The sequence below is a fragment of the Homarus americanus genome, unplaced genomic scaffold, assembly GCF_018991925.1.
Source record: "Homarus americanus isolate GMGI-L3 unplaced genomic scaffold, GMGI_Hamer_2.0 scaffold11022, whole genome shotgun sequence".
NCBI classification, from domain to species: Eukaryota; Metazoa; Arthropoda; class Malacostraca; order Decapoda; family Nephropidae; genus Homarus; species Homarus americanus.
The window spans coordinates 12415065-12432841 of record NW_024737068.1 but is presented as its reverse complement, the minus strand read 5'-3'; the positions used below and the strand labels follow the sequence as shown (position 1 = coordinate 12432841).

Below are 17777 nucleotides of genomic sequence, written 5' to 3'. Positions count from 1 at the left end.
CCCTTGCCTCTGCCCCTGCCATCGTCTGCTCGCTCCGCCGCTGCCAACAGTGCTCTTGTCCACGTATCTACCATCTGTTGCTTATGCCACCATCTCTTCCAGCTTTCTCCACCACCACCTGTCTCTGCTGCCATCACCACCATCTGTTTCTGCTGCCATCACCACCATATGTTTCTGCTGCCATCACCACCATATGTTTCTGCTGCCATCACCACATATGTTTCTGCTGCCATCACCACCATATGTTTCTGCTGCCATCACCACCATATGTTTCTGCTGCCATCACCACCATATGTTTCTGTTGCCATCACCACCATATGTTTCTGCTGCCATCACCACCATATGTTTCTGTTGCCATCTGTCTCTGCTGCCATCATCCATATGTTTCTGCTGCCATCACCACCATATGTTTCTGCTGCCATCACCACCATATGTTTCTGCTGCCATCACCACCATATGTTTCTGCTGCCATCACCACCATCTGTCTCTGCTGCCATCACCACCATATGTTTCTGTTGCCATCACCACCATCTGTCTCTGCTGCCATCACCACCATCTGTTTCTGCTGCCATCATCACCAACTGTTTCTGCTGCCACCACCACCATCTGGAATGGTGATATTTGATGGCGTTGTGGTAGCTGATGGTGTGGTGGTAGCTGATGGTGTGGTGGTAGTTGATGGTGTGGTGGTAGTTAGTGTGATGGTAGTGGTTAGTGTGGTGGTAGTTATTAGTGTGGTGGTAGTTGTTAGTGTGGTAGTAGTTATTGGTGTGGTGGTAGTTGTTAGTGTGGTGGTAGTTGTTAGTGTGGTAGTGGTTATTGGTGTGGTGGTAGTTGTTAGTGGTGGTAGTAGTATGTGGTGTGTAGTTGTTAGTGTGGTGGTAGTTGATGGTGTGGTGGTAGTTGTTAGTAGTAGTTGTTTGTGTGGTGATAGTTGATAGTGTGGTGGGGAGGAGAGGGTTAAGAAAGTGAGGGAATGGGAACGGGGAAATGGTGGAGGTGGCGGGGGGTAAAAGTGCAGTGAGGGAGGGTGGAGCAAGAGTGGTGAAGGAGGGGTAGGGGCTGGAGAGTGGTGGGGATGAGGAGAGGGTGGGGAGGAGTGGGAGATTGGTGAGGGGGAGGGTTGGAGAGTGGTGGGATGAGGGGGTGAGGGAGGGGAGGAGTAAGAGATTGGTTAGGGGAGGGGTTGGAGAGTGGTGGGGGAGGTAAGTGATTGGTGAGGGGAGGAGACACACACACATACTGTTGCTAACAAAACAGGGCAGTTTGCTGAGGCAATTTCCCACTAAGCACCAGAGAAGTAATTAATGTGGGAGTCTCAGGGTGTGTGTGTGTGTGTGTGTGTGTGTGTGTGTGTGTGTGTGTGTGTGTGTGTGTGTGTGTGCGCTCCCCATCACCTGTGTAACTATCACCACCCACTTGCACCTTCCACCGACTCTGTATGCGGGAGGAACTGTTTGTGGTGGAGGGGAGAATGTGTAGTGGTGGAGGAGAGTGTAGTGGTGGAGAGAGTGTAGTGGTGGAGAGAGTGTAGTGGTGGAGAGAGGGAGTGTAGTGGTGGAGGAGAGTGAGTGTAGTGGTGGAGGAGAGAGTGTAGTGGTGGAGAGAGGGAGTGTTTTGGTGGAGGAGAGGAGAGGGGTGGAGGGAGGGAGGGAGGAGTGTGGTAGTAGAGGAGGGGTGGTGGTGGAGGGAGGGAGGGCAGGACTTCATGTAGTATGAACAAGAAGAGTTGGGTGAGTGTATGGATGAGTAACAAACATTGGGTGATTTTGTGGATGAGTAAGAAGAATTGAGTGAATGTTCTGGATGATTAAGAAGAATTGGATGAACGTGTGAATGAGTAAGAAGAATTGGGTGAGTGTATGGATGAGCAAGAAACATTGGATGATTGTGTGGATGAGGAAGAAGAATCGGATGAGTGTGTGGATGAGTAAGAAACACTGCATGAATTTATGGATGAGGAAGAAGAATCGGATGAGTGTGTGGATGAGTAAGAAACACTGGATGAATTTATGGATGAGGAAGAAGAATCGGATGAGTGTGTGGGTGAGTAAGAAAAACTGGATGAATGTGTGGATGAGTAAGGAGAATTGGATGAGAGTGTGGGTGAATAGAAAGCTGTAGATGAATATGAACTAAGAAGAGTTGGATGAGTATGGATTATTAAGATGAATTGTTTAAATAAGAAGATTTGGATGAGTACGAAGAATTGGATGAATATGCGGATGAATAAGAACCATAATATAAATGTGTGGATGGGTAGGAATAGTTGGTGGTAAATCTCAACACCAAATATTTAGTGAACTTGTTTTGAAAGCAACAATTTCTTGGTCACGGATTTTCAAGAATTTTTGGGTTAAATTTTCCCGCCAGTTCCAGATAAGAAGACAAAGGCATTCCTGTTTGCGATTTTGTCTCGGTGTAATTCCAGTGCCAAGATGAATAGGTTGTTATTGTTGTGGTTATTGGTTGTGATTGTGGTCGATGGTTGTGGTTGATGGTGGTGGTTGTTGTTGTGGTTTGTGGTTGATAGTTTTATTTTTGTGGTTGTTGTGGTCGATGGTTGTTGTGGTCGATGGTTGTTGTGGTCGATGGTTATTGTGGTCAATGGTTGTGGTTGATGGTTATTGTGGTCGATGTTTGTTGTGGTTGATGGTTATTGTGGCCGATGGTTGTGGTTGATGGTTGTTAATGTTGTGGTCGATGGTGGTTGTTATGGTGGATGATATTTGTTGTTGTGTTGTGACTTACCTTGGTGTGGTTGGACCAGATATTAACAAATAAAATGACATTATTAACCAAACTCGGATAACTGAACTGCGATGACAACCCCTTGAGTACGATGACTTAACCTCTTGAGTGCGATGACTTAACCCCTTAAGTACGATGATTTAACCCCTCGAGTATGATGACTTAACCCCTTGATACAATGACTTAATCCCTTGAGTACAATGAATCAGCCTAGTGAGTAATATATTGTAACCCCTTGAGTACGATGACTTTTAAAATTATTGTAATCAAGGGATAGTCATCGTACTCAAGGGGTTACAATATATTACTCACTAGGCTGGTTCATTGTACTCAGGGGGTTAGCATTGTACTGAAAGGGTCAAGTTATCTTATTGACACACACACACACACACACACACACACACACACACATTGTCTCCATGCAGAGTATATGGTCACCTCTGAACCTTTTGAAAATGATCTTTTAAACCAAGTGAGTGTGAGTTACGACGAGGTATAACTCACCTCTCTAAACCTCCAAAAACCCAGGTGGAGGCCAACATGGAGGACATAAATACTGGAGAGGCCATGAAGCAGTCTGGGTGGAGCTTACGAGGGATACACCCGCATTAACACGACACCCACCACCGCCCTCCAGCATAACACATAATGGAAGCCGCAAAACTCCCTTAATTACCACACACACACTGAGGTTTCTCTTTACCATTTTCTGGGTCTCATCTGTGGGATTTCTCTGTCCGTTTATCCATTTTTTTTTACTTAGTATATCCAGGTTAATTACTTTATACGCGTTCATCTCGAGGTTTTTTTTTTAGTGCTTTATTTTATTTTTTTCGTTTCTCCAGGAATTGAGTTTTATATTTTCATGGGAACATATTTTTTTATGTTGATGATTTAAGGTTCAGGTGATAGTCTTACACACGAAAACACGGTCGTATATTTTTTGCTTTTATAATTATCCTTATTGATAACAATTATTTCCTTGTGTGTTACATTGTTTCCTGTTGGACACACACACACACACACACACACACACACACACACACACACACTCAAACTTTTACTTGGTTACACAGTCAATTTTATTCGAGCATACCAACACAATGCCATACGTACGAGTTTACAAAATCACTGTAGAAGTGTAGATTTTAGTGACATATATGTTGTGAGGCTTTGTTATGAGTATGTTGTATAGTATGTAGGGAGGACATGAGTGGCTTAGTATACTTACTGACTTGTTATGAAGTATTGGGAATTATTGTGTATGGTGAAGATATATTCTGTATGCCGTGTATATAAGTTAAGGATATAGTAAGTAAGTGTGGAATATTTGTACTTGTCGTCTTAGGCATTCCTTGTCATGGGTACTACATCGACCTCAGGGATGGAGGGATTTTGCCTTGATCTTTGCCGTCTGTTGCTGTTTTTTTCATGGTTTTTAAAATTTAAGATGAATAACCCAGAAAAAGTATATATATTTTCTTAATCCCCTTTCTTAGGTGTAATCCATAGGGGAGTCTTGATTTTCATAATTTGGGTTTTCAGTGTGTTGATGACTTTGACTCGCTAAGCGCTGTCCACTTGATTCCCCCCAAACAGTGGTCTCTTAAGTGTGTCTTTCGAAGGGGATCCCCCATTGTGCTTAAGTTACATGCCAGTATTTTATATTTCCTGGTGTTTGACGTCTCTCTCTCTCTCTTAACTTTTCGTCTATTTGATCCTTCCAAACAGAGATAAATAACTGTTGGAAACCATATATAAATCCTCTTGATCCCTCGAGGTGAAGGCGTTAAGGATCCCCGAAATTTATATGACCTTTACTTCTAAGCTCATAGATGTATTTGGAATACATCCCTTGTAACGATACAGAAATTTGGATGAAAATATATGCCACAGGGACACAAAGGTCAAGGGTCAAAACTGAAGGTCAAATGAGAATATGTAAGAGCGTTCGTGTTGATACGGGGACTCTGTGGCACGCTGATAAAGGAATTTCAGTTAATTATATATGGTAATGACCCTTAATTTAATTTTACTCATCACTCAAGTTTCATTAGCAGGTCTCATTATCCGAAATTATTTTTTTTCGGCTGTTTCCTTCATCAGCATAATGGGAAGAAATTTCTTTTATCCGCCATCTGTTTCTCAGGTAAATTTTTAATTCCGTTATTGCGTGGAAAGACACTTTTAAAAGTTGTGCAACCATAGTGTTGACCGTCACCGTATCAAAGTATTGCCAAGCTCTGAACACTATCCTACACTGTTGTTCCAAAAGTGTACAAAAATCACTTAGATACGTTTTTTTAGTTTTGATACATTTTGGTGACGCAATTTTCACAGATGCCTACAAGCACATAATTATGTGAACATACATTTTTGCATACAGACATGCCTATTGTACATCCTGTTGTGGCCAAACCAAACCAAACCAGACCAAACTAAACCAGACCAAACTAAACCAAACCAGACCAAACTAAACCAGATCAAACTAAACCAAACCAAACCAAACTAAAGACCAAACTAAACCAAACCAAGACCAAACCAGACCAGACCAAACCAACAGACCAAACTAAACCAGACCAAACTAAACCAAGGCCAAGCTAAAAAGACCAAACTAAGCCAGACCAAACTAAACCAGACCAAAAACCCAGACCAAACTAAACTGACCAACCAAACCCAAGCCAAACCAGACCAAACTAAACCAAACCAAACCAGACCAAACTAAACCAGACCAAACTAAACCAAACCAGACCAAAACCAGACCAGGCCACCAGACCAAAAACCAGGCCAAACCAAACTAAACCAGACAGACCAAACCAAGCAAGACCAAACTAAACAGACCAAACTAAGCCAAGCCAAACCAGACCAAACTAAACCAAACCAAACCAGACCAAACAAACCAGACCAAACTAAACCAAACCAGACCAAAACCAGACCAGGCAGAAACCAAAGACTTAAACCAGACCAAACTAAACTAAAATAGACCAAAACTAAACCAGACCAAACTAAACCACAGACCAAACCTAAACCAGACCAAACTAAACCAGACTAAACCAAACCAAACCAAACTAAACCAGACCAAACTAAACCAAACCAAACCAAGACCAAACTAAACCAGACCAAACTAAACCAAGCCAAACCAAACCAGACCAAACTAAACCAGACCAAACTAAACCAAACCAGACCAAACTAAACCAGACCAAACTAAACCAAACCAAACCAGATCAAACTTATTCAAGAGTTTTGATAAAACTATTGATATAGACTAGGTCACTAGAGCATCATGTTGACGTTTTGTGTGAACCCACCGAGCATCAGGCCGCAGTAAGCTTATCAATTAATTACTTGCTTTTAGTTTTTGTGAAGACTTTTGTAGTACGGCATTGTTGTTATGTTGTACGGCGTTGTTGTTGTACGGCGTTGACCGATATAAACCGTTTTAAGATCGTATTTCAATAATAAAACACAAATGATCATGAAATGGTATCGGCTTGTTCATGTAATGATATTTAGTCACTTATCAGAAAATAGTTCACTGGAGCCTATTGTTAACCTTTATGTCCAACTTAAGTTTTACATTAGTGCAACACCTTACTGCCACCAGATTTCACAGAAAAAGAAATACATATAATTATTAATTATAAAATTAAATACGTCTTGAAGTAAAACATTTAGAAAGCTCTGTCATCTACCAGAAGGTATAGCAATACTACAACAACTGTAACCTGTATGATTTTGTACTCACGTGTAGGCAGTACAGTCCTCAACATCCAGTGGCATTTAATCCGAAAATTGACCCAGTTATTTTAATATTTACACATAACTCAGAACAGCATCTGTTGTCATGGTAAGGCTCAATAGTTATTTATAATCATATTTTCTCAATCGGGCTGGTGACTATTAGAATTTAATTGGCCGAAACGCAATCCAACTAATACACAACATCGCCATTATATTTTCTATCACTCAAATGTTTCAGCTTTATTACGTTCATCAACTGTAAATTTACCTAGAGTTAAAGTTGTTAAAGCTATGGTTGCTTGAACTAGATTTTTTATTTTGTAGTGTAACCGGATGTTGGTACAAACTTTACCACCCCGTTCGCCCATCTGTTTCTCAGGACTTAGCGTCACTGTTAATTATTGGGTAGATTTGTATTAATATTCCACTAGTGTAGAATAATTGTATTGATGTGGTTAGTAATGACGATTTTGAATGCGGGTGTGGGGGAACAGCACTGCTAGAACATATCATCGTTTATAATGTCTAGTGCAGAGGCCGTAGTGTTTGTTTTATCCGTAGTTGTTACCCGCGAGTAAAAACACTGCCCCCCCCCCTTCCTGCCTTCCTTCCCTCCTTTTGTCCACTCGGAGCCTCGCCAAACATGTCTTGACTAATTTGAATACAAGTTGACCTGAAAGTGAAATCCTTGCAAACACTATTATGAATGTGCTTGAGTAAGAATTGTGATTAGAATTTAAGAGAGATATATATATATACTGTTGTGAGCCATTTCTTGCAGTTTAAGTGTGGAGAATTGTAGGTGTTTGGTTACATGTACTGACTGGAAAATGAGTGTAGGAGGCTAATGGAAAACCTTATGCAGTCTCCGAACATGATGCGAGTGACTCCCTCAGTCTTAAATCTCCGGGGGCTCTCTCGCTAGGCCACGGTAGGACGCCACCCTCCGAGAGGCTCCACATTGTCTCACTGTAGTGCATTAAGGTAGACCACATTTTTGGCTTTACCATTAGCAGCACGTATGTACAGATTTTTGCCAGTTCCCACTCTGAAGCATCCAACATAGAAACTGTCCATGAGAGAAGCAAGGAAACACCAGGTTTAGGCCAACCATCTTTAGGGACTGTCCCTGTCTTTTGTAGATGGTCATGGCAAAGCTCACTTTAACCGGGAACTGAATTCGCTTGAACTCAAATGGCAGGTCAGTGGTGATGAGAGGTATCCTTGGTATAAAAACGTCCTCTCCTCTAGCTTTCCCTGTCAGTATTGTAGCTTCCAGTACATGTGGCATCATGTTCTTCACCACCAGTCTTGAGCCATTGCAGAGGATTGGTGGTTCAAGATTTCTTAAGAGCATTATAAGAGTTCCAATCTTGAGAGTGAGGTGGTGAGGAGGCATTCCAGCTGGCTCCAAAGAATTAAGGAATTCTGCAGGGTACCGGACTGCTTGGTCCTGGTCGATTACTGTATCAACAGTGGATCCCGCAGCTCTCTGTCTATTAGCATTTAAACGAATTTCATGCGTTTAATCATTTTCTAGAGAACTCCTTTCTGCTGTTTACTATCTGTCAGCATTAAGACGGGATTCCCTTTCCTGATCTGTTTCCTGTGACCGACTGTCCGCCTCTTCCTTCTCTTCTTTTTCCATCTGGTTTTCCATAGGTTTGGTTGTAAGTAATGATCAACGAAACAAATGAGGTAATTGAGTGACTAACATGTTTTGGATGCAGGTGGTTGTATATGTGATGAGTATTGAGTAACAGCGAGTAAGTGAAGATATCAGTGAGGTTAATGAGTAACAACAGGTGATCGCTAATGAGTAATTTATTGTATTTAACCCCTCATGTTCGGGGTTCCTTTCTGAGATGAATGAAATCGTCCGGTGTTAGCTAAATAAAATATTAAAAGGGGCGTCCCTGTAGTGAAGGTGTTAATACAGATTTTGTTCACTTTGTTATGAGTGAAGGTGGCCGTGGGAATGATAACAATTAACAACATTTGTTTCTATTGTGTTACAGACTGACTCGCCACCATGTCGTCAGTGAAGGTGGCTGTGAGGGTTCGTCCCTTCAACAACCGCGAGATAGCTCGCGAGTCTAAATGCATCATAGATATGGGAGGCAAAACCACAAGTAAGTCGGTCATGGTTTTTTCTGCTATGTTAAATTTTTGTATTATCTTTATTGTTATTTCTGAAGTCGTCATCCTCTCCTCCTCTCGACGCCTCAACCTTTTTGACATATCACCTTTACTCAGTGTAGCTCTCTTAAGATGAGCTTCTAAATTATTTACTTCCTTCATTCCTCGCATTTTCATTTCACTTTGTCTCACTTTACCTTTTTTTTTGCTGTTTCCTTGGTCACTGCCTTAATGAAATTAAATCCATCATCCCATCCTCCATCTTTCTATAAGTATTGCAACATACCTCATTCTCTTATGACAACTCTGGTCCGCCTAAGTTCCCATTAGTCGAACCCTATCAATACTCACCTCCTCCACGTGTAGTTACCCCAACACATAGTAGTAAGGAGACAAAACTTAAGTAATGTGTATTTTCTTGACATTTTTCACGAGTTGTATTTTCCCTGTGAATAATGTGCATGTTAGTTATTAAATAGAGATGAGTTATTTGTCGAATCACTTAAGTAGAATTGTGTCACCTATTAGTCACTTCCTTAGCAGCCAAGTTTCACTCGTTAAGTTGAAATATGTCACTTGTTATGTAATTGTGTCAGGTGTCATATGTTAAGTAATACTGTAGAGTATTATGTTGTAGTTTGTTCAGATGCCGGGGCTATGGTGATTAAGGTGTTGTTTGTTAAGTAGGTAGCTTCATGTCACCTGTTAAGTAGGTAGCTTCATGTCACATTTTCTGTAATTGTGTGTTGCTTGGTGAGTACTTGTGTGTTACAGGAGAGTACAGCAAATATGTATGTTCATATTTTAAGTGAGTAGTTGCACGTCACATATTAACATTTTTCATATCATTTGCTAAACAGATATGTAGATATTGCCTCCTCACCAAGCAGTTATATGATAATGTGAGTGAAAAGGAGGAGGAATAGGAAAACGGTGACTTATTTCTCCGGTGTATTCATGTTTCGATATATATGTGTGTGTGTTGTATATGACCTATGGAACATTGCCGCTATTATTATGTAAGCTGTAGAAGTAGTTTTAAGGGAGGTCTAGATCCAGTCAATATATTTTTATGAGGTTTTCCCGCCGTACACGTAACCTAGTGTTGTGGGTGGCGGTGTTTCGGTCCCCAGTCTTATACCAGCTGCTACATGGCTTTCAAAACACGACCACTTGTTCCTTATCATGAACTTGTTTAATCTTTAAGCAACTTAGTTTTATAGTTTTCATACTTGAGTAGTACGTATCTACAGGATATTAGTTGGAGCACGTATAGAGGTATTGTTAAGCCAGATCCCAGTCCTCCCGCAGCACCATGGTTGACATATTAGGAGGCGGCGCCCAGAAGAGCCAACAGTGTGGGAATCAGAATCTGTAGATATGAATATGTAAAAAAAAAATACTTTTCTGCCTTGTAATGTATCTAGCTGTTTTAATAACCATCATGTTCATACTCGTAACTTAGTGTCCGCATGTCATGTCGACCAGTGTTGTTGAGTTACATACGAGAGGGGACACTTATAACGTATGGGAGTTTGGTCCAGTAACACTCCTTGCCAATGACAGAAGATACTCGAAGCAGCAGGGAGTTCCCCATAGTTCTAGTCGGGGCTACACATCAATATTGGTGGGCTGAGGTTCTGCAGAATGGAATTTCTTGAGCAATCAATTAGGCCGATTGAAATTGTGTAGTGTTGACACTGTTGAGTGTAATTCGTCAAAACGCAGACTATGGGAGTATCTGTAGAATATAGAAAGTAACGAGATATCCTTGAGAATGTGCAATGGTGGGAATTTTCTGATATGGTCATTATTGCTGGTGGTTTTCGCACTGAACCGAAGTGGCAAAGTGCCCCAACACCACACCCAGCCCACAGATGAGATGACAGCAGTGTTCCTCTGAGTCCATGCTTCATTGAAGGCGTTTGGGCTGAATCTCAGACGAAATTTGTCAATTCATGGAGTAATAAATGGCAAATAAATATATATTTGAGAACTTGCGAATAAATTCATTGAAAGACGCTGTATTATTACAACAAAGAACGACTGTTTATAACCACTCTCATGACCAACTACGCTGAGTTCCCTTGTAAAAGGAAATTGCCCGTTAGAGGTTTTTAGGCTAGAAATTCACTCTTTTGAGCAACACTTCAGTGCTTCGGACAGCCATGCTTACAACAGCTAGGCATTTATATCCGATTTGAACGTGAAAAAAAGAATAACGGATCAATACTAGAGTTTATTGCACCGGCGACAGTCTACCTGTACGCCAGCTCCAGGAGGCACTTGGCGACTCACGGTGTTCATACACAATATACACGCGATGTTCAGTATTGAGGTTCCTGTACCTCTGAGTTGGTAGATACAGTTTATTTTATATTGACTGTGGATATATTTAATATTTTGGTGGTGAAGTTTTCTTTTATAGCGTTAAACTTGGTGGTTATGGCAGTTTGGTTATATTTTAGTTGGTAACGGATATAGTTATTTCTTCTTTAGTGAGTAAGGTATAGGTTGGGTGACTGGCTAGGCTGGGTGGGTTGTGTTGACGAGTGACTCACGGGCCATTCTCCTCAGCTGACTCACAACTATTTCCCCGCCCCCGCCACACAACTCTACGCTACACCCCTGCCATGTTTAACTATCCCCTGACAACCCTACCATATTTAACTTTCTCTGTCACCCCTGCCATATTTAACTAGTGTAGAGGACGTTGTTGATCAGCTGTTGTTTAATTGATACCGTCATATTGAAGTGACTCGTTCAGATATGTCCATTAAAACGAGTCTGGGAGGTTAGGTTAGGGATAGATAACGGTCAAATTTTGTCATTCTAAATCCTAGCTTGTTTGTCCTCATAAGATCCTCCACTGTATTCGTTAGTAGATCCTTCGTTACTCTACGAACTTTTGCTGGAACATAACGAATTTTCCTTAGATCAACACGAACGGCCCTGAAAAAAATCCACGTACAGTATGGAGAATCGAGTTTACTAAATTAACGAAAACTCATATATATATATATATTAGTTCGTGGTTATTTTATTATTCATGGAGAAATATTTAACATAAGACGGAAAGGTAAAGGTTTACAGTATCACATTCACATTAGATTTAGATCTCAGTTTAATTGTTTACTTGGTTGATGAGTTGCTTCATGTTCCAATCTCCGTAAAATGTGCTCCGCGTGTCTTTAATGAACAAGCTCTTCTAGATAATGGAGTTAAAATTGCCGTTAATCCGTTGCAGTTATCTGAATAACCATTTTTTTTTATGCGAATGGCAAATTAATACTTGCAATTAAATATGAGTGCAAGCATTTATATAACTTCCTCTCTAATGTGTTTGTTTGAAGGGAAAAATCTGGCCGAAATGTTGGCCAGCTTAGTGTTGTTGTTACAGGTTGGCTACGGAAGAAAACTATTGGGTCACTTTTTCTCTATAATGATGGTCTTATTAATTTATAAAAAAAATATCCAATGACAATTTTATTATTTGTTTTGTGGAATAAGTATAGAGGAATTAAGGTGTGTACTGTGAATAGGTCGGATACTGTGTAGATGTGTTTTTGTGCATTTTCTGTGTTTCAACATCCCAGAGCATGTAATAAAATATCACTTCATACACAAGGGTCACTAGACAACTTTTAGAAACCAAGGAAGATACATCATCCTGCCGTTGAAATATCTGGGAATAGTTTTAGGACCTGATGTACAGTATATGTCTGATTAACGATAATTTTGACTGAATTTCCCAGCCCGGTGGACAACTCTCGCGAAGTGATGACTGAGTGTTCATGATGATGTACAGTATTTAACAGACAAATGATATAAGGACAGCTGTGGTATTAAACACCATATCAATAGTATCACAACGCTGATATATTGTAGTGCTGACAAATATAAATTAGGTTCAGTCCCGGCGGATCATAGGTGTCACCTACTGTACTCTTGGCCTTCATCTGTTTGTACACCAGAGAAATACCCAAGTCTCTTTATGGTGCAAAAATATTACAGATATTGTACAGGACTTAATGTTTTCCTCTTCAGTGTAAACTTCATCAGATAATTAAATTATAGCAACCAAAACTTGCGGTATGTCAGTAACTGAACACACACACACACAAGAACATAAGAACATAAGAATGAAGGAAACTGCAGCGGGCCTATTGGTCCATACTAGGCAGGCCCATTTACACCCAACCCCTATTGCTCATATAAGCATCCAACCTATATTTGAAGCTATCCAGTGTATTCGAGTTAATGATGATATTTGGTAACTTGTTCCATTCATCCACTACTGTTACCAAACCAGTGTTTACCTATTTCGCGCCTAAATCTAAATTTGTTTAATTTGAAACCATTGTTACGAGTTCGCTCATGGTTGGATAGTTTGAGTACCTTTGTAATATCCCCTTTGTTCAGCCCTGACTTCCATTTATACACCTCTAACATATCGCCTCTCACTCTACGTCTCTCGAGAGAGTGCAAATTAAGATGCTTTAACCTGTCTCTGTACTCAAGGTTCCTAATGCCCGGGATTAGTCTTGTCATTCTCCTCTGAATTCTTTCCAAGGATTCTATATCCAATCTGTAATACGGTGACCAGAATTGAACTGCGTAATCCAAGTGAGACCTCACAAGCGCAAGATATAGTTTTAGGATGACCTCGCTATTCTTGTAACTAACACTCCTTTGTATGAACCCAAGTACTTTATTAGCCTTGTTACGAGCAAATACACATTGTTTACTTGGCTTAAGGTTCCTACTTATCATTACTGTACTCCTAAATCTCTCTCACAGTAGGATTTTTCAGTGGCATCGTTGTTCATCTGGCCACTGGTTTCCCTGTTTACATCTCCTATACTAAGTACTTTACATATGTCCACGTTGAATTTCATCTGGCATTTTTCAGACCATTCGAAAAATTTGTTTAGATCTTCCTGTAGTTTTGTGGAATCCTCGTCAGATTTAATAACACGTCCTATTTTAGTGTCATCAGCAAATTTACTTATGTTGCTGTCTATGCCGATATCTATGTCGTTTATGTATATAATAAATAATAATGGTCCAAGTACTGAGCCTTGGGGAACTCCACTAGTGGCGTTGCTCCAATGGGATTTAGTGCCGTTAATGCTCACTCGCCGTTTCCTGTCCTGTAACCACGCCCTAATCCATTTAAGGATATTACCTTTGATGCCATGTGCTTCTATCTTTCTAATTAGTCTTTCGTGGGGGACTCTGTCGAAGGCTTTGCTAAAGTCGAGATATACCACATCATAATTGTGCCCCTCGTCCATCGATTCGAAAACTGATGAAAAGAATGTTAATAGATTAGTTAGACATGAACGCCCGCTTGTGAAGCCATGCTGGGAATCATTGATCAATTGGTGCTTCTCCAGGTGATTTCGAAGAGCACACACACACACACACACACACACACACACACACACACGTATACAAATGAAAAAGAGTCTGTGCATCAATTACCATTTGAAGGATAATTTTTGAAATGTTTTATGTATAATAATATTAGTCAAATTATTATGAGGAGAATAAAATTGAAGATCTAGAAGAAGATGGTCTCTGCTGAACCTACGGATTTATGGATTGTTATCACCAAATTTGAAGTCCTCGTACGATCACTTTTCCCTCAATCTTGGTGAGCTACAGCTACAGGTGGGGGTGTTATTATGAACACCTCCGAGTTATTGTTGTTGAAGAGTCCCATATACGTCATGTTGTCTAGTGAACAGCTACAAAAGTATTCTGGATGAAATGTTGCCGATGTGCGTGAGATGGAGTCACACAATGTAGACCATTGTGTGACGATAATGGGGTGAGAAGTATGTGAGTGGCAAGCCATCCTCCGTGTCAGTGTCCCGCCACCACTATTACGCCTGTTGTGTATTCGTCTGTGAAGAGTGTTACAGTTGGGCTTCTTGTCTGTCCGTAACTGTCACACAGGTGCTGGTTGTGGTTCATACTGCCAGGTGTACCCGTCCCTGTCTCCCTTAAGTTAACATTCTTTGAGCCGTAACAGTAGGTTAGTCACACTCTTCTGCACTGTAATACACAACAGGGTGAAGAAAACTACGCCTCCGCACCATCACTTGAGGACCAAGTTGGGTAAGGTGCTTTACCTTTCTTCAGCTCCTGCATGAATATCACTGGACTCAATAATCCCCTCGCTACCACCCACAACAAAACTAACCAAATCAATGTTAACCAACTAAAAAACTACACCTCTCCTACCCTCAACAGAACACAGGAGAACACAACCAAACCAAATCCGCAGTTTTAGTTTAAATCGTTGGATCCGGTTCCGAGTGCGGGGGTTTAGTTTAGGCGAACAACACTTGTCAGTGCAGCGAGAACGTAATATACCCCCTTATTCTGGGTATCAATTTATACATCTTCCTCCACCCTAGTTGGTAATAAAATTCACAGATCCCTGTTCGTTGAAGTTAGAAACATGTTTTACATCACACATATCCATCTTAGACGTTTATCACATTGAAAAAAAAAAAAAATCCAGGCCAAGAACAGGCCCCTCACTTACAACCCACCAATGACACATCTTCCTCGTCACTAACCAACACCTTGTACAGTAACTTGCCAAGCCCAACCTTATTCTTGATCTCTCATTCATCGTCACAGCACTGTCTTCAGGGGTCACTGTTCATGCCTTCATCCTGGTGGCAACTCCCTCCCTCAGTACTTGCTCCATATTCACCCCGTTCTATACAACCACCTGAGTCTGATACCTGTACTGTGTGTCCTCGTCTTCCCAGCGTAGACACCTGAAACAAAGCCTCGGGGCGTGACGGTATTCCACTCCTCTCCGTGGGATATTGTGTACCTGACCTTGTTTGTGTCTAACCTACATATAGTTTATTGTTCAGCCTCGCTTACTCCTCAAATTATTGTTCCCTCCTCTTGTATGGACATCTGCGGTCAAGTGTGTGTGTGTGTGTGTGTGTGTGTGTGTGTGTGTGTGTGTGTGTGATCCTAGCTAATATGTGTGTGGGGCGTGGGTAGACTGCGCGTCCGTGGGCGAATGTGTGTGTGTGTGTGTGCACATTTGTCTGTATGTGCGATCATAGCAAGTATGTGTGCGGGTGTGGGTAGAGTGAGTGTCCGTGGGCGAATGTGTGTGTGTGTGTGTGTGTGTGTGTGTGTGTGTGTGTGTGTGTGTGTGGGGCGTGGGTAGAGTGAGTGTCCGTGGGCGAATGTGTGTGTGTGTGTGTGTGTGTGTGTGTGTGTGTGTGTGTGTGTGTGTGTGTGTGTGTGTGTGTGCGTGTGTGCTAGCATGTGGGTGTATTGGTTGCGAGGAGGGGATGGGAGGGGAAGGGGTCGCTGCTGGTGGTGGCCGGTATTGATCAGCTACAGACTCTCTGGCGCCCACTCACTCTTCCCCCTTTCCTCACCTCCAGTCCCCCTCCGCCTTCCCCTTCATTTCCCCTCCTCCCTTCCTCTCCTCCCTTCCCACTTCTTCTCTTCCCCCTTCCATTTCTACCATTCCCCCTTCCACTCCTACCCTTCTCTCGTCCTTTTTTCCCCTTTCCCTCTCTCCTAACACACACACACACACACACACACACACACACACACACACACACACACACACACACACACACACACACACACACACTGATTTTGAAAAAAAAACTTACTGGCGACTTATAAGTATTAATGTTGGGTGGGGTGAGGAGGAGAAGGAAGGAGGAAGGTTATGTTGGCGGCTTAGATAATTACCGGGGGTGGGGAGTGAGTGTTGTTTCAGGGGTTAATTCTTCCCGTGTGATAACAGCACCTGAAGTAAAAAAAAGTGTGACCTTGTGTACGCAGGATACAGTATTGTCTTTGTTACAATTACTCTTTTGTGTGTGTTTGGTGAATGGCCCATTCTCTTTAAAAACGATAAATCTTATCTTTCATATTTAAAAAAAAGCAAAAATAAAATGGCTACTGGATATACCTGTTGCTCAAATAATGGTCCTTGAATATTTCATTGCAAGAGGTTGAGGAATCACTGCTGGTCGGGATCCGGATTCGGAACCTAATCGAAGTCAAACTACTGTTTGTTCACCTTTCCAAGTTTAACCTACCCCTAACCTAAACTGCCTCAGCCCAGCGCCGACCTCACTTAACCAGTCTTAGCTGCTTTTACACTGGGCGTTTTCCATAAGCGCATCAGGCTGGGCTGAACAAATGTTTAGTCTAGCCACATTAGGCTGAACCGTGGGTCTGCCTGCTGTTGAGAGTAGATAGCGTCCGGTCTAGAGCAGACTAAACCAATGGTCGAGTATTTTATTTTTCAATATAGCAATGAAAAATATTTCCATTGTACACATTAAATGGATGCCATACACACTCACAAAATCCCAGTTCATAAGTGCCGTTTATAGATATACAGTACTACAATATTTGCAGTATATAATCTCATAAGACCCCCGGAGTCAGAGATGTAAACAAACAATTAAAGTCACACGAAAAGAACTGAAGGAGACGACCACGCAATCAATTCCTCATCCCGCACATTTCCGCGGAGTAAGGACGCCCGAGAACAGTCAGACACTGGTGGGAAGAGACCCTTGTTTGTTTACGTTAGACTGGACGGAAGTGATGGTTAGATCCAATGTGAACACTGGAGCTCCGTGCAAGGCGGTGGCGTCGAGGTTGTGGCTACTCTGAACTTGGTTAAGGGAAACCTCCCTGTGTAAACCTCAGCTTTAACGTAATCTTTATCTAAACCTAACCTGACTTGACCAATAAGTTAACCTCTGACAGCTTATGTTGGTCTGATCTAACCTAACCCATCCTGACTTAACTTATCCTGACTTAACCCAACCTAACTTAAACTACCCTTCACCTTACTTACATTTAACCTTACCTACCCGTAACCTTACCTGTCCATAACCTAATACCCTTAACCTTACCTACCCTTAACCTTACCTACCCTTAACTTTACCTAACTTTACTTACTCTAACTAAACCAAATCTATCCCTAACTTAACTGACCTAACCTTATCTAACTCAAACCCAACCAATATTGAAACGTTAACGGCTTGAAGGATACGTAACCCGATAGCCAGCAACACTACAGTATACAGTATAACCGCCGCTCCAAACTCGCCTCGACAACT

The 17777-nt window shown here is 41.6% G+C and overlaps 1 protein-coding gene across 16 annotated transcripts in view; it reads left to right on the top strand.

Moving 5' to 3' along the window:
- LOC121872966 (kinesin-like protein unc-104) overlaps positions 1-17777 on the top strand; it is a 193531-nt gene that overhangs the window by 34096 nt on the left and 141658 nt on the right. For all 16 annotated transcript variants that reach the window (XR_006090185.1, XM_042376121.1, XM_042376133.1 and 13 more), the window contains exon 2: positions 8511-8624. Coding sequence is in view for 15 of the 16 variants with exons in the window: in XM_042376121.1 (XP_042232055.1) it covers positions 8525-8624 (100 nt within the window). In the remaining variant the exon portion in view is untranslated. The remainder of the gene's footprint in view (positions 1-8510; positions 8625-17777) is intronic.